This window comes from Scyliorhinus torazame, chromosome 6 (genome assembly GCF_047496885.1).
Source record: "Scyliorhinus torazame isolate Kashiwa2021f chromosome 6, sScyTor2.1, whole genome shotgun sequence".
Taxonomy (NCBI): Eukaryota; Metazoa; Chordata; class Chondrichthyes; order Carcharhiniformes; family Scyliorhinidae; genus Scyliorhinus; species Scyliorhinus torazame.
In genome coordinates this window covers 114500529-114523641 of record NC_092712.1, presented here as the reverse complement: position 1 = coordinate 114523641, position 23113 = coordinate 114500529, and the positions used below count along the sequence as shown (strand labels likewise).

General features: G+C 42.0%; 1 protein-coding gene across 1 annotated transcript in view; it reads right to left on the bottom strand.

Moving 5' to 3' along the window:
* akap9 (A kinase (PRKA) anchor protein 9) overlaps positions 1-23113 on the bottom strand; it is a 395737-nt gene that overhangs the window by 29362 nt on the left and 343262 nt on the right. Inside the window, 8 exon segments of the mRNA XM_072508693.1 lie at positions 2548-2792; positions 12758-13444; positions 14379-14529; positions 14835-15057; positions 15891-16047; positions 16970-17134; positions 18392-18583; positions 21255-21412. Coding sequence (XP_072364794.1) covers positions 2548-2792; positions 12758-13444; positions 14379-14529; positions 14835-15057; positions 15891-16047; positions 16970-17134; positions 18392-18583; positions 21255-21412 — 1978 coding nt within the window.

Genomic DNA, 23113 nt, shown 5'->3' with positions numbered 1-23113 from the left:
ATTCTGGATATGAGCGAAAGTAACAGGGTAGTTATTATGGGAGACTTTAACTTTCCAAATATTGACTGGAAAAGATATAGTTCGAGTACAATAGATGGGTCGTTCTTTGTACAGTGTGTGCAGGAGGGTTTCCTGAAACAATATGTTGACAGGCCAACAAGAGGCGAGGCCACGTTGGATTTGGTTTTGGGTAATGAACCAGGCCAGGTGTTGGATTTGGAGGTAGGAGAGCACTTTGGGGACAGTGACCACAATTCGGTGACGTTTACGTTAATGATGGAAAGGGATAAGTATACACCGCAGGGCAAGAGTTATAGCTGGGGGAAGGGCAATTATGATGCCATTAGACGTGACTTGGGGGGGATAAGGTGGAGAAGTAGGCTGCAAGTGTTGGGCACACTGTATAAGTGGGGCTTGTTCAAGGATCAGCTACTGCGTGTTCTTGATAAGTATGTACCGGTCAGACAGGGAGGAAGGCGTCGAGCGAGGGAACCGTGGTTTACCAAGGAAGTGGAATCTCTTGTTAAGAGGAAGAAGGAGGCCTATGTGAAGATGAAGTGTGAAGTTTCGGTTGGGGCGATGGATAGTTACAAGGTAGCGAGGAAGGATCTAAAGAGAGAGCTAAGACGAGCAAGGAGGGGACATGAGAAGTATTTGGCAGGAAGGATCAAGGAAAACCCAAAAGCTTTCTATAGGTATGTCAGGAATAAGCGAATGACTAGGGAAAGAGTAGGACCAGTCAAGGACAGGGATGGGAAATTGTGTGTGGAGTCTGAAGAGATAGGCGAGATACTAAATGAATATTTTTCGTCAGTATTCACTCAGGAAAAAGATAATGTTGTGGAGGAGAATGCTGAGCCCCAGGCTAATAGAATAGATGGCATTGAGGTACGTAGGGAAGAGGTGTTGGCAATTCTGGACAGGCTGAAAATAGATAAGTCCCCGGGACCTGATGGGATTTATCCTAGGATTCTCTGGGAGGCCAGGGAAGAGATTGCTGGACCTTTGGCTTTGATTTTTATGTCATCATTGGCTACAGGAATAGTGCCAGAGGACTGGAGGACAGCAAATGTGGTCCCTTTGTTCAAAAAGGGGAGCAGAGACAACCCCGGCAACTATAGACCGGTGAGCCTCACGTCTGTAGTGGGTAAAGTCTTGGAGGGGATTATAAGAGACAAGATTTATAATCATCTAGATAGGAATAATATGATCAGGGATAGTCAGCATGGCTTTGTGAAGGATAGGTCATGCCTCACAAACCTTTTTGAGTTCTTTGAGAAGGTGACTGAACAGGTAGACGAGGGTAGAGCAGTTGATGTGGTGTATATGGATTTCAGCAAAGCGTTTGATAAGGTTCCCCACGGTAGGCTATTGCAAAAAATACGGAGGCTGGGGATTGAGGGTGATTTAGAGATGTGGATCAGAAATTGGTTAGCTGAAAGAAGACAGAGGGTGGTGGTTGATGGGAAATGTTCAGAATGGAGTACAGTCACAAGTGGAGTACCACAAGGATCTGTTCTGGGGCCGTTGCTGTTTGTCATTTTTATCAATGACCTAGAGGAAGGCGCAGAAGGCTGGGTGAGTAAATTTGCAGACGATACTAAAGTCGGTGGTGTTGTCGATAGTGTGGAAGGATGTAGCAGGTTACAGAGGGATATAGATAAGCTGCAGAGCTGGGCTGAGAGGTGGCAAATGGAGTTTAATGTAGAGAAGTGTGAGGTGATTCACTTTGGAAGGAATAACAGGAATGCGGAATATTTGGCTAATGGTAAAGTTCTTGAAAGTGTGGATGAGCAGAGGGATCTAGGTGTCCATGTACATAGATCCCTGAAAGTTGCCACCCAGGTTGATAGGGTTGTGAAGAAGGCCTATGGAGTGTTGGCCTTTATTGGTAGAGGGATTGAGTTCCGGAGTCGGGAACTATACAGAACTCTGGTACGGCCGCATTTGGAGTATTGCGTACAGTTCTGGTCACCGCATTATAGGAAGGACGTGGAGGCTTTGGAGCGGGTGCAGAGGAGATTTACCAGGATGTTGCCTGGTATGGAGGGAAAATCTTATGAGGAAAGGCTGATGGACTTGAGGTTGTTTTCGTTGGAGAGAAGAAGGTTAAGAGGAGACTTAATAGAGGCATACAAAATGATCAGGGGGTTGGATAGGGTGGACAGTGAGAGCCTTCTCCCGCGGATGGATATGGCTGGCACGAGGGGACATAACTTTAAACTGAGGGGTAATAGATATAGGACAGAGGTCAGAGGTAGGTTCTTTACGCAAAGAGTAGTGAGGCCGTGGAATGCCCTACCTGCTACAGTAGTGAACTCGCCAACATTGAGGGCATTTAAAAGTTTATTGGATAAACATAAGGATGATAATGGCATAGTGTAGGTTAGATGGCTTTTGTTTTGGTGCAACATCGTGGGCCGAAGGGCCTGTACTGCGCTGTATTGTTCTATGTTCTATGTAAAAGGCGGCAAAATGTGTATGCAGTAGATTAGGTCACAATTATTAATTCCATCATTCAGGGATTAATATCGGCCTCCGTTATACCTGGTAGCAACTTTGTTGGCCATCATTCTGAGTTTGGAAATAATCAACTGCATCTTCTGTATGATGCTCTCTAGGTTAATATTTTCTCCAGATGTGGCGCCACCGTCATCAGTTTCAGTACCATTCATTGACTGAGCGTACCACTGCTTGCTCGAAACTGATGCATTATTTCCAGTTTCCGCTGTTGCCAGCTTCTGCTGCATAATCCAGTTTCTTGTTCTATCAGTTGAAAGCCTAATGTTGGTCTGTAGTTGTGCACAGAAATCAAAATCATTTTAATGACTTGTATAAAAAAACATTAATTGAAGAGGCAACTTTCCTTTGACAAACTTCAATTTCTTAGTTTACAAAGCTTTCATAGAACTGAAGTAAACTTCAGTCGTTTGTGGTACAGAATTTGAGTATTATTGAAAAAAAGTCACGTTGAAACTTTTTGGCTTGCATTCATTAGGATATTCGCAAGCATACCAAATGTAAAAGTAACAACAATTTATACTTCATTAGCAGAGTGCTGATTGGTAGAGGCATTGCCATGGAGAATGTACTAGACTGATGACTTGACAATTAACTGCTAAGCTTTGCTGAAACTCAAACCAAACAGCACTCTCTTCTTATGAAGTATAAATTGTTACGCCTTTTACATTTGTCATTCTTGCGAACTGGGACTTGGTCACCCATTCAAACTTCGAAAAACAAGACTGGAAAATTTGTGGAATAAACGAGTGTTGGCAAATTTAAGGGGAAATTAGATAGATATGTGACAGGGAAAACATCTTTATGACTATCCTGTGCTGTAATGATACCTACTGCATTTTGGTACTGGCCAGTTGTACTCCCAGTTTGGGACTGCATATTCTTATGTTTTGTGTAGTTTTTGCACTTTATTAGGTTTGTATAAAGAGGAATACATGAGGATTCAATAACTTCCTTGTATGTTGTTCTATATTCTATAAAAGCAGAAAACTGTACTGCCAGTTTGTTTCGCAATTTCTGTTTAGTGCCACAACTGGCAGAAACCGGCTAACAGGGCCTTGCTGAAAATATTGAAATTCATCATTCCCCTTTAAATATTAGAACAATAATCTGTTGGTTATATTAATAGATTGTGAGTACACTTGGAAAACACGTTAAACCTGTTGCACTGCTCCAGGGTTCAACGGCACACAAAACACTAAAAGCTGGTGCTGTTACCACAAAGCCAGGAATTTGGCGCATTACAGTTGACTTTGCATTTAGTTTTCATTTGTGGACAGCTGGTCAAAATTTACCAATGTAAATTTTGTAACATGAAATTTGCCAGATAAGCTATTGAAATCTAGTATACATTTAGTTCTAGTTGATCTGTTTTATTAAAAGCAAAATACTGCAGGTGCAGGAAATCTGCAACAAGTGCTGGAAAGTACTCAGATCTGGCACATCTATGGAAAGAAAAACAGTTAAAGTTTTGACTTTCTGAAGATCAGCCATATTTTACTCGAACGTTAACACTGTTTTACTCTCGATCCATTTTATTCTTGCTCAATTGCATGTTACTTTGAAATATACAAAATATTATGGCAGTCAAATTTCAAGGATATTTCTTTCCTTGGATAAACGATTGTCAGAAACTCTTTTGTGAAAAAGCAAGATGGATTTATATTACTTTGAGGCTACTTCACTGCACCTCAAGATATTTAGGAAAAAAAGCTGATCATTATGATTACAGCCAAGTATTTGATTTTGCCTTATATGAGTGAGTGCATTAGAAAAGATTTAAAGTTTAGATTCTGTATTGCAATAATAAGCTCTCCACTTGTGCGCCAAGTCAGGTTTAGCAGTGCATTTGATTGATATGCATAAAAATGACAATTTTCTGGGCACATAATTGGCCATACATTTTCGCCTTACATTTTTCATCAATTTATTTATCCTCATTTAAGAACTTTGGTTTCAAATCTAACAACGTATCTTATGTCTTGCACTTTTTACCCAATACCAGTCTTCCCTTGGTGGGGAATGCCTTAGTGAAAAAGCAATTCCACAAGCAAACAATAGCAATTCCACAAGCAAACATTACCTCACACAAGGAGTCATTATTTTAAACAGTAGGTTCAGACGCTTTGGGCCAGTAGAAATTAATTTGCCTTGGTTTTTGGGCGTGGTGAGTAGTTCACAACAAACTTACACTTTGAAATGAGATGAATAGCATGTAGAATGTGTATCTACCTCATTTACCCCAAGACCCAGTGCTGCTCAAGGTTGTCTTTCAAAGTCATGTACAGTTTTCCACCAGTTATTGGGTAGCACTATATAGGAACAGGCAAGGGCTCACTACAAGACAGAGACTAAGGGGATAGACACAATGGTAATTAGCTATGATTTTTCATTGTATCAGTGTTGAGCTGCTAGATAAAGTTGTTACGTGAAGAGTTTTGCTGTTGCCTTTATTGAATGTTAGCCAAGGGGCTTTGTGATGGCTATATGGAAGTATTTTTGCTGAATGATAGGGTGGGAAGGTTCCTTTAACAGAAGGACAATATGTTCCCTCTTGCTTCATCCAGTTTCAATTGATGTATGTGATCTTCTATCATAAGCAAAATACCGTGGATGTTGCAATCTGAAACAAGAACAGACAATGCTGGAAAAACTCAGCAGGTTGCATCATCTGCAGGGACAGAAAACACGAGTTAACAATTCAAGTCTGTTTGACTCTTCATCAGAACTAACGCAAAGGAGAATGTATTAAATATTGAACTATAACTTGGAGAGATCACAAAATGATGAGAACAGAATCTGTTAAGAGTTCTTTGAGGAAGTAGCAAGGAGATTAGACAAAGGAGAACCAGTGGACATGATTTATTTAGATTTCCAGAAGGCCTTTGACAAGGCGCCACATCGGAGACTGTTAAATAAGTTAAGAGCCCATGGTGTTAAGGGTAAGATCCTGGCATGGATAGAGGATTGGCTGACTGGCAGAAGGCAGAGAGTGGGGATAAAGGGGTCTTTTTCAGGATGGCAGCCAGTGACTAGTGGTGTGCCTCAGGGGACTGTGCTGGCACCACAACTTTTTACAATATACATTAATGATCTGGAGGAAGGAACTGAAGGCACTGTTGCTAAGTTTGCAGATGATACAAAGATCTGTGGAGTGAGAAGTAGTATTGAGGAAGCAGGCAGGCTGCAGAAGGACTTGGACAGGCTAGGAGAGTGGGCAAAGAAGGGGCAGATGAAATACAATGTGGAAAAGTGCGAGGTTATGCACTTTGGAAGGAGAAATGGAGGCTAGGAGAGTGGGCAAAGAAGTGGTAGATGGAATACAATGTGGAAAAGTGTGAGATTATGCACTTTGAAAGGAGAAATGGAGGCATAGACTATTTTCTAAATGGAAAGATGCTTAGGAAATCAGAAGGACAAAGGGACTTGGGAGTCCTTGTTCACGATTCTCTTAAGGTCAACGTGCAAGTTTAGTCGGTAGTTAGGAAGGCAAATGCAATGTTAGCATTCATGTCAAGAGGGCTAGAATACAAAACCAGGGATGTACTTCTGAGGCTATATAAGGCTCTGGTCACACCCCATTTGGAGTATTGTGAGCAGTTTTGGGCCCCGTATCTAAGGAAGGATGTGATGGCCTTGGAAAGGGTCCAGAGGAGGTTCAGAAGAATGATCCCTGGAATGAACAGCTTGTCATATGAGGAACGGTTGAGGGCTCTGGGTCTGTACTCGTTGGAGTTTAGAAGGATGAGGGGGGATCTTATTGAAACTTACAGGATACTGTGTGGCCTGGAGAGAGTGTTTCCACTTGTAGGAAAAACTAGAACCAGAGGACACAATCTCAGACTAAAGGGTCGATCCTTTAAAAGAGATGATGAGGAATTTCTTCAGCCAGAGGGTGGTGAATTTGTGGAACTCTTTGCCGCAGAAGGCTGTGGAGGCCAAATCACGGAGTGTCTTTAAGACAGCGATAGATAGGTTTTTGATCAATATGGGGATCAGAGGTTATGGGGAGAAGGCAGGAAAATGGGGATGAGAAACATATCAGCCATGATTGAATGGCAGAGCAAACTCAATGGGCCGAGTGGCCTAATTCTGTTCCTAAGTCTTATGGTCTAAAAGACAGATGGTCTGGTGTGTGAGGGGGTTGGAAGGAGTGTGAGGGTTATTGCATTGAAACAATAAATGTATGGGAACATTTTAAAAAGGGGTTGATAGTGGAGGAGAAAGGTCACAGTCTAAAGTGGTTGAATTTGAATGTTGAGACCGGAGGGCTCGAACGTGCCTAATTTGAAAAGGAGGTGCTGCTCCTCCAGTTTGCATTGGGATTCACTGGACCATTGCAGCAGACCAGGGATGGAAATGTGGACAAATATCGATAAACCTTTCCAGGTCTAGATTTACCGATTTTACTTCCAATTTCCATCCCCCTCTCACTTTCACACGGTCCATCTCCGAAACTGCCCTTCCTTGACCTCTCTTGTCTCCATTTCCAGTGTCAGGCTGACCACCAATATCAATTACAAACCCAACAACTTCCAGTTTACCTCAACTACGGCTCTTCACACTCTGCTTCCTGTCAGGACACCATACCATTTTTCCAGTTTCTCCACCTCCGTTGCATTTGTTCTGCTGATCCCACCATCGGAAATGGTGCTTCTGACATGCCTGCTTTTTTCCTTAACCAAAGTTTCCCACCACCTGTGGTTGACAGGGCACTGAATCGGTTTCGGCCCATTTTCCCACATCTCTGCCCTCCTCCCTTCTTCTTCCTCCCAGAACTCCACTTTCCACACTACAAGCCTCCGCATTCAAAGAATCCTCCTCCACCATTTCTGCCGACTCCAGCATGATGCTGCCAAGAAACACATTCCTCCCCGGCGCCAGCATTCTGTAGGGACCAACCCCTCCGTGACACCCATTCCATTCTCCTGGAATCTTCCCTTGCAATCTCAATAGGTGCAGCACCTGCCCCTTTACCTCCTCATCATTAAAGACCCTAAAGACTCCTTTCAGATTAAGCAACTTTTCAACTTGCACTTCCTTCAATTTGGTCTATTGTATTCACTGCTCCCAATGCGGTCTCCTCCACATCAGAGAGTCTACACGCAGACTGGGTGACCACTTTGCAGAATACCTTTGTGAAGTCAGCAAGCATGACCCCAGCCTTCCTGTTGCTTTCCATTTTAACTCAGCACCTTGATCTCATGTCCAAACATCCGTCCTTGGTACGCTGCAATGCTCTAGTGAAACCCAACGCAAACTGGAGGAGCAGCATCTCACCTTCCGATTAGGCAGAATACAGGTCCTAAAGGACTCAACATTGATTTCAACCACTTTAGACTGTGACCTATCTCCTCCAACCTAAACCTTTTTTATAAGTAAAATATCCCATACATTTATTGTCTCAATGCAATAACCCTCCCTTCCCCTACTGGGCCACCTGTCTTTTGTTCTTAACATTGCTAAATCCTGTTGCATATTTCATCAGCTATAGTTTAATATCCAACACATTTCTCCCTCTCTTTAGTTCTGATGAAGAGCCAAACAGACTCAAAACATTAACTCTGTTTCCCCTCCCCAGATGCTGCCAGACCCGAATTCTTCCAGCATTCTCTGTTCTTGTATGTGATCTTCTACTTGTCTTTGATTCCTGGAGATAGTGGTGGGGTTCTCAGAATTGCAGGGCATGGACCCCTCTGGGAGTGCACAGCAGAGAAATCCCCGAGTGATTTAAGAAGCTAAATCATTGCTCGAGGAGATTGATGGTGTGCTCCATGGGTCTCACAGAAGGCCCTCTGACATCGCATGATGGTGAAAAAAGGTCATGAACCACGTGTGGAAGTGGTAACACTTGCAGAGCAGCCAATCAGCAGTGAATTCTGAAGGTGTTCAGTTTGCAGACTAGTGCAGGATAAAAGCATCATGGTGCTACCAAGATAGTGGGCATTCACCAAGATGACCTTCTTGTTGTGGGCACATGCAAACTGCACAGTGTGAGACAGCATTTTGAGTAGTGGGGAGCCCACAGAGCCACGTGAAGCACACTGTCCTGGCAAATCCATATGCCCTTTCATCCTGGTAGTACCCCTCAGGGAGGGAAGGATGAAGACCTTCCCTGCCCCCCCCCCCCCCCCCCCCCCCCCCGTACAGTGCCTCTGTGACCTCTTTGGTGCTTCTATGCACAGAAAACAGTAATATGTTATTGATGTTGCCTGCTCCCACCTGGAAGGATCCAATTAAATTGAATGTAAGGGCACTGGTGACCGTTGTGGCCACTGGGAGGGCTAGGGCCCGGGTCCCTGGTGCTGTGAGGCGGTGGTGTTAGCCACTGTGCTGCCCTGGGCTAGGATTGTTTTCCGTGGGGCAGAGAAGGCTGAGAGGAGGGACCTGATTTGAGGTGTATAAAATTATGAGGGCATCGATAGGGTATATAGAAAGGATGTGATAAAAAATATTTCACCCAGAGAGTGGTTGGAACCTGGAATTCACTGCCTGAAAGGGTGGTAGAGACAGGAACCCTCACAACATTTAAGACATTTTTAGATGAGCCCTTGAAAAGCCATAGCACACAAGGTCAAGTGCTGAAAAATGGGAGCAAGGTCAAGTGCTGAAAATGTGAAGTGCCATCATGGACTTGTGCCATCCCTTTCACACCAACCTGGCACTTCAAAGAAGGGTGAAGATCTTGGAGGCATTGACATTTTTAAAGCAAGGAAGAAGGCCCTTTAGCCCATCATGTCCGTGCCAGCCGTCAAGTACCGATCTACTCTAATCCCATTTTTCAGCACTTGCCGCTTCAAATAGACCATCTTGTTTTAGGACTGAATAATGACAATTATGCCTGCAGATGCATTGCCAAATTCAGTATCCTGGCATTGTACAAGCTTGTTTGGGTCAATTACATCATGTTATAATTTCAACTGTCTTTTACCTTTTATTTCTTTCTCATCACTCCCTTATATATATTTCCCCCCCATATCTTATCCCCCTCTCCTTACCTTGTCTCCCCTATGCTTCTCCCTTCCCCCGCTACCTCTGTCATAGCTTACCCTCTGATTTTAGTTTCTCTGCTGTTTGGCCTTTCGCACCTTTTACTATCTCAGGGGACGGCCAATTGCACTCTTTTCCCTTGGTTTCTTTGGTTATTAGCACTCTTTTCCCTTGGCTTCTTTGGTTATTAGCACTCTTTTCCCTTGGTTTCTGTGGCTATTAGCACTCTTTTCCCTTGGTTTCTTTGGTTATTAGCACTCTTTTCTTTTGGCTTCTTTGGTTATTAGCACTCTTTTCCCTTGGTTTCTGTGGCTATAACTCATCGTTCATTCCCTCACCCCACAGTATAAATATCTCCCATTTTCTGTGCAAAGGGTCATTTGGACTTGAAACGTTAGCTCCTTTCTCTTCCTACAGATGCTGCTAGGCCTATATGTCAAACGGTCAATCTCTAATTGCTTTACTCCCATTGAGCATGCTCTTAATAATAATCTTGATTAGTGTCACAAGTAGGCTTACATTAACACTGCAATGAAGTTACTGTGAAAAACCCCGAGTCGCCATACTTCGGCGCCTGTTCGGGTACACTGAGGGAGAATTCAGAATGTCCAATTCACCAAACAGCATATCTTTCGGGACATGGGGGAGAAAGCAAGAGCACATGGAGGAAGCCCATGTAGAAATGGGGAGAACGTGCAGATTCCGCACAGACAGTGACCAGGCTGGGAATCGAACCCAAGATCAGTGACAATTCCTCCAACATTCCTAGGCTATAGAATTTAATAGTTCTCCTAATTTTACTAAAACTACATTACTACTGCCTTCTTTAGTATAACGTCTTTATTTTTTGAATTCAGAGGTTGATGGCATATCTTCTGGATAATTATAGGCCAGTGAGCTTGACGTCGGTGATAGTGAAATTTTTGAAAAAGATTCTCAGAGATGGGATCTATGCACATTTGTAAGTGAATGGTCTTATTAGCGACAGACAGCATGGTTTTGTACGAGGGAGATCATGTCTCACTAATTTGGTTGAATGTTTTGAGGAGGTGACAAAAACGATTGACGAGGGGAGGACTGTGGATGTTCATAGAATTTACAGTGCAGAAGGAGTGAATATACCATTTGGCCCATCGAGTCCGCACCGGCTCTTGGAAAGAGCACCCGACCCAAGCTCAACACCTCCACCTTATCCCCATAACCCAGTAGCCCCACCCAACACTAAGGGTAATTTTGGACACTAAGGGCAATTTATCATGGCCAATCCACCTAACCTGCACATCTTTGGACTGTGGGAGGAAACCGGAGCACCCGGAGGAAACCCACGCATACACGGGGAGGATGTGCAGACTCCACACAGACGGTGACCCAAGCCGGAATCGAACCTGGGACCCATGTAAAGTCTACATGGACTTTAGTAAAGCAGTTGCTAAGGTCCCTCATGGCAGGCTGGTGCAAAAGATTAGATGACATGGGGTCAGGGGTAAACTAGCTGTATGGATCCAGAACTAGCTTGACCATGGAAGACAGAGGGTAGCAGTGGAAGGGTGTTTTTCCGAATGGAGGTCTGTAACTAGTGGTGTTCCGCAGGGATCAGTACTGGGACCTCTGCTCTTTGTAATTTATATATAATGACTTGGAAGAAAATATAGAACATAGAAAATACAGCACAGAACAGGCCCTTCGGCCCACGATGTTGTGCCGAACCTTTGTCCTAGATTAATCATAGATTATCATTGAATTCACAGTGCAGAAGGAGGCCATTCGGCCCTTTGAGTCATGCTCCGGCTCTTGGAAAGAGCACCCTACCCAAACTCAAATATATAGTGGTCTGATTAGCAAGTTTGTGGATGATACTAAGATTGCAGGAGTTGCGGATAGTGATGAAGGTTGTCAGAGAATACAACAGGTTACAGATAGACTGCAAAAGTGAGAAGAGAAATGGCAGATGGAATTTAACCCGGACAAATGCGAGGCGATGCATTTTGGAAGATCCAATTCAGGTGGAAGCGAGAAATAAATGGCAGAACCATCAGGAGCATAGAGACACAGAGAGATCTGGGTGTGCAGGTCCACAGATCCATAAGTGGCAGCACAGGTGGAAACGGTGGTAAAGAAAGCATATGGCATGCTTGCCTTCATAGGACAGGGTATCGAGTATAAAAGCGCAAAAATTCTGTTACAATTATATAGAATGTTGGTTCGGTCCTATTTGGAATACTGTGTCCAATCCTGGCCACCACACTACCAGAAGGACGTGGAGACTTTGGAGAGAGAACAGAAAAGATTTACCAGGATGTTGCCTGGTATAGAGGGTATTAGCTGTGAGGAGAGATTGAATAAACTGGGATTGTTCTCCCTAGAGACGGAGGCTGAGGGGCGACCTGATAGAATTTTATAAAATGATTAGGGCTGTAGATAGGGTGAACAGTTGGAGGCTTTTTCCCTGGGTAGAAATGACAATTACAAGGGGGCACAAGTTCAAGGTGAGGGGGGAAAGGCTCATTGGAGATGTGCGGGAGAAGTTTTTTTTACACAGAGGGTGGTGGTGGCCTGGAATGCACTGCCAAGTGAGGTGGTTGAGGCAGATACGTTAGTGACCGTTAAAAATTATCTGGATCGGCACATGAACAGACGGGTACAGAAGGATACAGGCGGTTGGTCTAGATAAGGCCACGTGATCGGCGCAGGCTTGGAAGGCCGAAGGGCCTGTTCCTGTGCTGGATTGTTCTTTGTACCTCCAGACTTGAATATTCCAATCCTCTCTTTGCCAGTATTCTGCCTTTCGCCCTCAAACTTGAACTCATCCAAAATTCTAGCCCACATCAAGTTTTACTTTCCCATCGTTCTTATGTTCGCTGATCAACATTGGATCCCAGTCCACCAATGTTTTGATTTAAAAATTCTCATCTTGGCACACAATCACTCCATGGTCTCACTCTCCCTTCACTCTGTACATTATTGAGTACCACAATGCTTCAAGAACGGTGTTCTTCCAACTCTGCTGTAACATGACTCTGAGATTCCCTTTGACTCACCACTGATAGGAAAAACACCTACACCTCAAACCAACTCATCCTAATCTCGCCTTCTTGGCTTAGTGCCAATTTCTGTCTGAATGTGCTCCTGTGAAATGTTTTAAGATATTTTCACAAAACATAATACTGGGTCATTGTAAGGAAGACTTTACCATTTTACTTATGACAAGTTGCGGAGGTGAGAAATTAGACCATTTAACACAACATACCTTATTCTGAGAGACAGCTACATCTCCGTCCAATTGATTTTCTGCTTCTCTTTCACCTTTCACTTGATCAGTTTCCTGTAATATCTGAAGTGTTTTTTTCAACTTTGCTTCCTCCCTTTGCAACTTTAAAACTTCTTGTTTTTCTTTTTCCAGCTGGTCCAGGAGCTCTTTTGCCTGGAGCTGCAAGGAATCCACTTTGTCTAGAATCAGTCTATGCGATTCTTGTTCCTTTAAAAGAGACTTCCTATGAATCTGTTGCTGCTCCTCAAGGTGCTGCCTCAACTGAACTGACTCAAGTTTATACCTTTCCATCTCACTAACCAACTCTACAATGCGGCTATGCTGATCTTCTAGTTGTCTCTGTAGCTCCCTTACAAGCACCTCAGATGTAATTCCAGCTGGCTTCTGCATCTCTTCCTGTTTCTCCTCTGCACTTTGCAGGTGCTTCAAGAGTTGGCGTTCTCGTTCCAGTACACTGCTTAACTCATATGATCTGGTTTTCTCAGCATCTAAGACAATTTGGAGCTCAGTGTTGTTGCTTTTCTCATGTGATAGTTCAGCTTCATGTAGTGCTTTCTCAGAATCTAGATTATGCCTTAGTTCCTTTATTGTCACCCTTTCCTTTTCCAAAGTACACTCCAAATGCAAATATCTTTTCTTTTGATCCTCAAGTGCAAACTTCAAGTCCTGAAATTAAACAAAAACAATCTATTTCTAATCTATTATATTTGTTTCAAATATGTTTTAACTTACTAATTTTGGGAATATTTGTGACTATTTTACATTGCATATCTTCCTAGTGTTCCAATGCCAAGAAAAAACTTGAGACACAGTCAAGTTTGTTACAAGTGAGCAAATTATTTTTGATTTTACTGAAATAGTTCAATAATTTCCCACTAATGATAGAACAAAAACACAGTCCTCAAAATAACTCATTTTATTTCAACATTAATCAGGATTTTCATTGAAATGTCCACTTACACAAATATATGGGAACTAATTGACTCAGATTTTAATAAATTGATCATTTGAATTTGGGTTCAAACATAATCATGGCATTGATCATTTGAATTTGGGTTCAAACATAATCATGGCCCTTTGTTTTCCAGATGAATTTCAAAATTAATGTTGAATATGATTAAACTCAAGGTTGACGTTTTACTGAAACATTCAAGCACTTTGTTAAATGAGTGGTTTGTCTTAGCAGGCATCACATATAGGTGGCTAAATGAAATTCCATGAGGCAGAAGAACTGAGGATGCAGATGATGATGCAAAGAAAATTCTTACAGACATCATAAAGGCAGCTGTAAGCATTAATTACTTAATAAAAAAATAATAATTTGTGGCTGCCAAATTATTCTGGTCACTAAACTCAAAAGTTTTAATTACATTATTTTATTTTTGACCCAAATTGCTCATAAATAGGATCTGAATTTAGACGATCTGATGAAAATTAAAAGGTCTAATTATAACATGTTATGGATTACATTAAATCTTGGTTGATAGCAATCAAATCAGTCTGGGGTTAGCGACGGTACAAGAGGAGATGACAATGAATAAACAATTAAGCATTGGAACACTTTCTTTGAATAATATTTGGTTGACAAAAGTATACAAACCTCCAATTCCTCTCGGTCTTGTTTTTCTTTTCTATCTACCTTACATTTTTCCTTTTCCAATGCCCAATGTAGTTCCCTTGCCTTCTTCTGTTCATTTGTCAGTGCATCATTTAGCATGTCTACTTCAGCTGCTTTGTCAGTTAGCTCAACTCTAAAAAGATAAATGGTCCATGGACCTGTTAATTAGGGTGGCTATTTTATAGGACACATTATAAGCTTTAATAGCTGTGGAACATCAATGTAGCTTTAACATTAGAATCATAAAAATGCTAATTACTTGAGCTACTTTGCTGATTTCACACTAAACATTTCTGATAGATAAAAACCACTAATGAGTTATCAATTTAAAATAAGATTAGTCACTTTAAACAGAAAGGATACAGGAGATCAAGGATATCAGCGTCGAATCTAATAGGAATATGTAAACAATTGCTTCATTGAGCTATATTGAATTACCTTAGCATCCCTAACTCTTTCAAGTGCTTGTGCTGTGTCTTGAGTGTTGTTTCAAGTTCCAGTTTAGTTTGAGAAAGTTCATTTTTCAGCTCTGCCACTACCATTTTCTCCAAATTCAGGTGGTCTTGGAGCTCAGCTCCCTTTTCCTTTAGTACACTCAACTCCATTTGTAAATCGAGAATCTGAGCCTGCTTCTGTTGTAAATTGTTTCTTAGTTGTTCCACTAAAAGTAAATAGATACATTAGCACATTGCTACAAATAGACCCGAGGTACAAATACAGATGACCCGAGACAAATACTGCCTTATTTTAAAGTCATTTTAAATGGTTAGCGAAACTTGTGTCAATTTGAGAAACAGCAAGACGTTAGTTAAAGGTAAAATGCTTCTGTACAGTGCAAATTCAACTGGATAGCCACGGTCGGATTTTACGGCCAACAGGCAGTTAATTGCCCAAAAGTATTTCCACTCCCATATACTGGATGCCCCTCTCCCATGATACGGGAGCAATGGCCACTGCTGGGATTGCAATTTGTCCCCAATGAGCGAGCACAGAGGCCAGAGAGGAATCTATGTAAGCTAGTGTCAACGGCGCCAGTCAGGCAGGCTTCATCGAGAAATGGAGTTGGCAATCAGGAGGTTCAAACAAGGACGAACCATTCCACCAGGTGTGGTGGGCTGCCATTGGGCATTGCATGTCCGATAAGTAGAGACCTCTTTTCACTCCCCATCAACCCGGAATCTGGAGACAGGGTTTATCTATAGGTCATGTGGAGCAGAGGTGCACCCACCAGCACAGAGAGGAGTTCCTTGTAAACATAAATTGGCCACCTATGGGCTTCAAATGGTCCAATGGTGTGTGGGCCACTCAATACTGATCCTGTCCTCTGGTGAAAAATACTAGCGGAGGTGTGTAAGCGACTGGCCCCCTTCACTGCACCCTCACGCCAGGTGGGAGTAGGGGGGAGGAGAGAGAAGATCAAGCCTTAAACTCTTCACTATGAAATCAATACGATAAATTGTATGGATTATTCATCATCAGGACATTGAAAAACACCTTCACTTCTTTGTACACTATTTTCTTCCACAATCATGGGCTTGCCGTCACCCTGTTGGACTCTTCGCAGATATGACCAAAGTTCACGTATTTCCATCATCATACTATTCCTATCTGCAGTCATTAAATGTTCCACATCAGTTTTCCTCTGCATTTCCTATAGCAAATAAAAAAGGGATCAGATTCTGTCGTCATCGTTATCATTATTTCCTTAAGATTCACATATTTCAATGCTCTCATGGCCAGCCTCCCATCTTAATTAAACGTTAGTCTATCCAAAACTCTGTTGCCTGGCTTTATCTGACGTCATGTCACAACAAGTCCTGTTCACCAATCATGTAGTGTCATGTACTGACCAAGTGGGCCCTGGTCCAGTAACAGCTTGATTTTGAAATTCTCATGATCTCACTCCTCCCACTGCTGCAATCATCTCCAGCCTGGCAGGTCTCAGAGATCTCTTTGTTCCTCCAATATAGCCCCTCGCACAGTCCCGCTTTCCATCACAGATGTCTAAGCCTTAAAGTTCTGGAATTTTCCCAATAAGCTTTTCTGCCTTTCCACATCTCTTTTAAATAACTCCTTGAAACGTGTTTCTAGCTAAGTGTTTGGTCGCCTGTCCTAATGTCTCTCTGTGGTTCAGTATCAAGTTTTGTCTGATAATGCTCCTGTGAAGCTTAAAAAACTGCCCTTTATACTTTCTTTCAAATATTAATTTTCTATCTAGTACCGTACTTTACCACTTACTCCATGAATCCTCACAGTCATTAACCATTAATTTGAAACTTCATGTTTTGTGAAAGTTCAATGACGAGAATATTGAATTATTTTTGTACATGATGGCTAGCATGCTTTAATTGCAGAAATACATACAGACCACAAGCTAAACTGAAAGTATAACTGAGTTAATAAGAATCTTGTAAATGATTCCATAACTAATGTCAATGTTGGATAGACTTAGTGTTTCAGTTGTTTTAGACTCAATGCCCAGAATTTAAATAGGACATCCAGAAGACCAGCTAAATATATTTTCAGAAAAGTAGAATTGGAAGACAAAGCCCCATTTTAGTGAGGAGAGATACCTGTTCTTTCAGTAAGTTCAACAATGTCATTGCATCCATACTGTTCAAGGATGAGGCTTGCGCACGAAGAGCAACCATAAGGACATCATGTTCTTTTTTAAAAACTTGCTGAACAGCTTGGAGAAGTTCACGCCGCCAGTCTGTGATGCTTTCAGGAGATAAAGCCTGCAAAAGACATGCTAGCATTTTACATAATACTCTCACTTAGATATTACATCTGGAAGCTAGGAATACAAATCTTTCAAAAAATACACCTAGCATTGGTAGTTACATTTCTGTAAGCAGGTATACCTTTATGTTCTTTGGATTGGACATTAAATTAATATATATTTGCTTGTACAGGTGCATGTTAAAGATCCCACAACACTATTCAAAGAGATTATTTGAAAGCGGGGGGGGGGGGGGGGGGGAAGAGTTGCCATATGTAATGAACAACATCCCTTGTTCAATCACTACCAATACCAATCCACTTAATTGCAGGGCACTGTTTACCTGCATGACGATGTTTATTACATATCAAAAGTGGATATGTACTTGTCTGAAGAGAAGTGAAAAGATGCACCATAAGCATGGGGCCTCATAGGCCCGTCGTTTCTGATCTCTGGGTGGTGTTGGGAGCCTTACCCAGCGGGAACCCCAGAAGACGCAAGGTGGAGATGGACAAACCTGGCAATAGCTCTCTCCAATGTTTCTCATAACAATTTGATCGAGATTGCAAGCTTATTGAAGCTTACAAGGTTCAAATTCATGTTCTACCAGCTTTCCATGATGTATGCTGACATTCAAACTGCTATATCATGCTACCAGATTAGAGGTATTTGAAGATTTGCATGAATGCTAAAGTTTTTATATACAATACATGGAGATTCTGAAATTATATTATAGGATAGTGGTAGATAAATATTTAACACTTTGGATGAAATTCCTCGGATACTTTAGTGGCAGTGGTTACCTGTTTAACACTGATGGAGAGAAGTCATTAGTTTCATTTTAGCTGATCCATTCTCAAATGACTAAGGGAGCAATGAGAAATCTTAAACACACAGGATTGTTGAGTATGCATTCCATAAAGCTTAATTTGTGGGCTAGCAACAGAAAAATAACCATAAAAGGGTTGTTGTAAAAACCCAACTGCATCATGAATGTTTCTCAGCAAAAAGAACTAGTGACACCAGTTCCACACTATACAAATAAATATTAATGCCTTCAGGATGGAAACTGTGATTGTGGGTATTTGCTTGGTTGAATGGTAAACACTGACGTAGACTAGTTGGGCTCACTGGTCAGCTTTTGTAACTTCTATGTATTTTCATGTATAACTAGGGATGGACAATAAATACTGCTTTGCCATTGTTTCTCACATTTTGAAAACAAATTTAAAATAAATACCTTAAAGATACTGTTCAAATGTTTTGTTCTTACCTTGGCTTCCCCAGTCCCCTGAATGTTGGCAAGTACATCTTTAAGTGACTGCACCATGTTCAAAAGTTCCCATCTTTCCAAAAGCCAACCCTCTGGGTGATTTTCTACAGCTTGCTGTTGCCCTTCTAAGTAAGTGGATTCTGAAAGCGTCAACACCTCTATACCTTCTTGATGCACCTCTTGAAGTAAAGACTGTATAGGATTGAAAAAGAGTGGATTAATAATTTAATCAGTTTCTGGTTACTGATGTAGATTTCTTCAATGAGCAATTTATAATAAAAAATGACCAACCATCCATCAGTAACTTCAAAAAAATGATTTTATTCTCCAAGATTGTACAATGTTCAGCACTATTCACACCTCTTCCAGTTACTAAAACAGTCCATGTTCATTTGCAGCCAGACCTGGGCAGTACCCAGGCTTGGGCTGCCAAGCGGCAAGTACCATTTGCGCCACGCAAGGGTCAGATAATGACCATCTCAAACAAGAGAGAATCTAACCACCGTCCCTTGACATTCAATGACATTACCATTGCTGAATCCCCCAATATCAACATCCTGAGGGTTACCTTAGACCAGAAACTAAACTGGACAAGCTTTATAAAGAATAGGCCAGCAGCTAGGAATTCTACAGCAAATAACTAATTTCCTGACTCCCCAAAGCCTGTTCACCACCTACAAGGCACAAGTCAGGGGTATGATGAAATCCTCTTACTTTGCCTGGATAAGTGCATCTCCAACAACACAAGAAGCTTGACATCATTCAGGACAAAGTAGCCCGCTTGATTGGCACTCCTTCCACAAACATTCATTCCCTTCACCATGGATGAACAGTGGTAGAGGTGTGTGCTATCTAAAAAATGCACTGCAGGAACTCACCAAGGGTTCTTCGGCAGCACCTTCCAAACCCAGGACCACCACCATCCAAAAGGACAAGGGCAGCAGATACATGGGGACACCATTGTCTGGAAGTTCCCTTCTAAATCACTCACCATCCTGACTTGGAAGCATAACCCCGTTCCTTCAGTCTCTGGGTCAAAATCCTGGGTCTCCCTCCCTAACAGCGCTGCGGATGTACCTACATCTCTGGGCTCTGGGAATGCAGCGGTTCAAGAACATAAGAACTAGGAGTAGGCCATCTGGCCCCTCGAGCCTGCTCCACCATTCAATGAGATCATGGCTGATCTTTTGTGGACTCAGCTCCACTTTCCGGCCCGAACACCATAACCCTTAATCCCTTTATTCTTCAAAAAACTATCTATCTTTATCTTAAAACATTTAATGAATGAGCCTCTACTGCTTCACTGGGCAAGGAATTCCATAGATTCACAACCCTTTGGGTGAAGAAGTTCCTCCTAAACTCAGTCCTAAATCTACTTCCCCTTATTTTGAGGCTATGCCCCCTAGTTCTGCTTTCACCCGCCAGTGGAAACCTGCCCGCATCTATCCTATCTATTCCCTTCATAAATTTACATGTTTCTATAAGATCCCCCCTCATCCTTCTAAATTCCAACGAGTACAGTCCCAGTCTACTCAACCTCTCCTCTTAATCCAACCCCTTCAGCTCTGGGATTAACCTAGTGAACCTCCTCTGCACACCCTCCAGTGCCAGTACGTCCTTTCTCAAGTAAGGAGACCAAAACTGAACACAATACTCCAGGTGTGGCCTCACTAACACCTTATACAATTGCAGCAGAACCTCCCTAGTCTTAAACTCCATCCCTCTAGCAATGAAGGACAAAAGTCCATTTGCCTTCTTAATCACCTGTTGCACCTGAAAACCAACGTTTTGCGACTCATGCACTAGCACACCCAGGTCTCTCTGCACAGCAGCATGTTTTAATATTTTATCATTTAAATAATAATCCCTTTTTCTGTTATTCCTACCAAAATGGATAACCGCACATTTGTCAACATTGTATTCCATCTGCCAGACCCTAGCCCATTCACTTAGCCTATCCAAATCCCTCTGCAGACTTCCAGTATCCTCTGCACTTTTTGCTTTACCACTTATCTTAGTGTCGTCTGCAAACTTGGACACATTGCCCTTGGTCCCCAACTCCAAATCATCTATGTAAATTGTGAACAGTTGTGGGCCCAATACTGATCCCTGAGGGACACCACTAGCTACTGATTGCCAACCAGAGAAACACCCATTAATCCCCACTCTTTGCTTTCTATTAATTAACCAATCCTCTATCCATGCTACTACTTTCCCCTTAATGCCATGCATCTTTATCTTATGCAACAACCTTTTGTGTGGCACCTTGTCAAAGGCTTTCTGGAAATCCAGATATACCACATCCATTGGCTCCCCGTTATCTACCGCACTGTTAATGTCCTCAAAAAATTCCACTAAATTAGTTAGGCACGACCTGCCCTTTATGAACCCATGCTGCGTCTGTCCAATGGGACAATTTCCATCCAGATGCCTTGCTATTTCTTCCTTGATGATAGATTCCAGCATCTTCCCTACTACCGAAGTTAAGCTCACTGGCCTATAATTACCCGCTTTCTGCCTACCTCCTTTTTTAAACAGTGGTGTCACGTTTGCTAATTTCCAATCCGCCGGGAGGCAGCTCACCACTATCTCAAGGACAATTCGAGATGGGCAACAAATGCTGGTTTAGCCAGTGACACCCGCATCCCGGAAATGAATTTTATAAAGTGAGGGATGTGGAAAATGAATGGAACACTTAATTTAGAACTCTTAATCAAGTACTCCAGATTAGATACAGAGTAAATTTACCTCTCTACCCCAGCAATGTGTCTGGGCCCACCCTCAGAAGAATAACATCTTGTAGCAACATGACAAATTCAATTTCCTTAACAGCCAAACTACAGTGAGAATATTGGATCTTTACCTTTATTTTGTCAGGAAGATTATCTGTACCATGTCCAAGCATTGCTTGCACTGCATGAGACACATAATTTACTCTTCTAAGTCCTTCACACATGGTTCTGCGTTCCTGTTTTTCAGCAGTAATATCAAATGTTCCTGGACTCTCGACAGAGCTACCATCTAAAAGGATGATGAAATATACACATTCAGCTGAATTAACATATTGAAGTGAAAAACATTCAAGATACATCTACCTACCTCCATGACTGGACAACATATTTCATGTAGTCCATTTTGACTTAGAATTTAATTACATTTAAAAAAATGTCGTTAATAGCACTAAATTACAATGTAATCTTACTCCAGCATTCTCTTCAAACAGAATAATTTCTGATCTTACTCCTTGCCCTTCCCAATTAGATATTTCCATCACTCACTTTCTCCTATTTGACAACATTGACTTCACTTTGAAGTATTAAATTGGCTTTAAAGCAGATTGCTTGAAAGGCACTCTATAAATGCATGTCTTTCTTTTCCCTTCTCCTCTCAAATCTTTTTTCATTCCTTATGTTCTCATCTCCAAGTGAAAGGATGCTTTAATGCACTAAAACATTCAGCTGCCTCTGCTACGCTCTCTCCCTCCACCTTGTTCAACTTCCAGGCACCTCCTGCCCTGTCCTGAACCCACAGCATTCTGTAATCCGACCCTATAATGCCCTCTTGTCACTCATTTTATTCCGAGAAACCCAATTTCTTCTGTCCTGACCCCATTCCCACTAAACTGCTGACCACAAAAGCTGTCCCATACGAATCGACATTCTGAATAGCTCCCTCTTTTCAGGTAGTGTCCATTTCACTTTCAAAGCTGCCATCATCCACTTCTTCTTTAGCATACAACCCTCCATTGACATCTGTTCTGGAAAATTACCATCAACCTCCATTTCCTTTGCAAAGGCTTTAAATAATTGTCATGTCACAAATCCTTTTCCATCTTTTCCAAAATTCTGTATTTAAAAATCTCCAATCAGGTTTTTGACCTTGCTGAAAGCAAGAGGCATTATGGGGTGGGTTGAACTTGTTACCTTCATTTCCTCCAACCAAAAGTGAGAAGATATTTTCAAAGCAATGTGCTAACTCATTGCATCATTTATTCCCAAATTTCACTTTTAACAATAAATTGTATTCTATAGTCCCTATAATGCAATGAAATGTCTCAATTTGCTCCACAGAGGCATTGTAAAACGAATTATGGCACCAAGCCACATAGAGATATTAGCGGCATCTGAACAAAATCTTGGCCATCTGAAACCAAGTAGATTTAAGGCACTAAAGGAATCAATGGACATGTTGAGATTTAGTCATGCACTTGCAATCCCAGGGCATACAAGACTAAGGGCCAAGTGCTGGAAATAGGATTAGACTGATTAGGTTGTTTTTGACTGGCGCAGGCACAATGGGCCGAAGGGCCTTTTCTGTGCTGTATAATTCTATGACTCTATGGTCGGAAAGTGGACTTCATGGCAGGTTTAATCCCAATCTTACACGGAGGAGGCTCAATGGGGCTGTGTGGCCTCCTCCCCTTTTGATTTCTTCTGTTATATTAATTGCGAAGGAGCAGAGAGATTTAGTGGTCTATATACAAAAACTAAAATTCCATGGAAAGAAACAATAAGTAATTAACAAGGTTAATGCACTGGTAACCCTTATTACAAGATGCTGGATTACAAAAGGGGCCAGAGCTATGCCATAATTGTTTGAATATCTGGTTAAACTGTCCCAATGGTACTTCATTCAGTTTGGATGCCACACCCACAAAGTATGCATTGGTCTTAGGGAGGGTGTTTTGCAGAATCTAAAAAATTTGTTCATGAGACGTGGGCC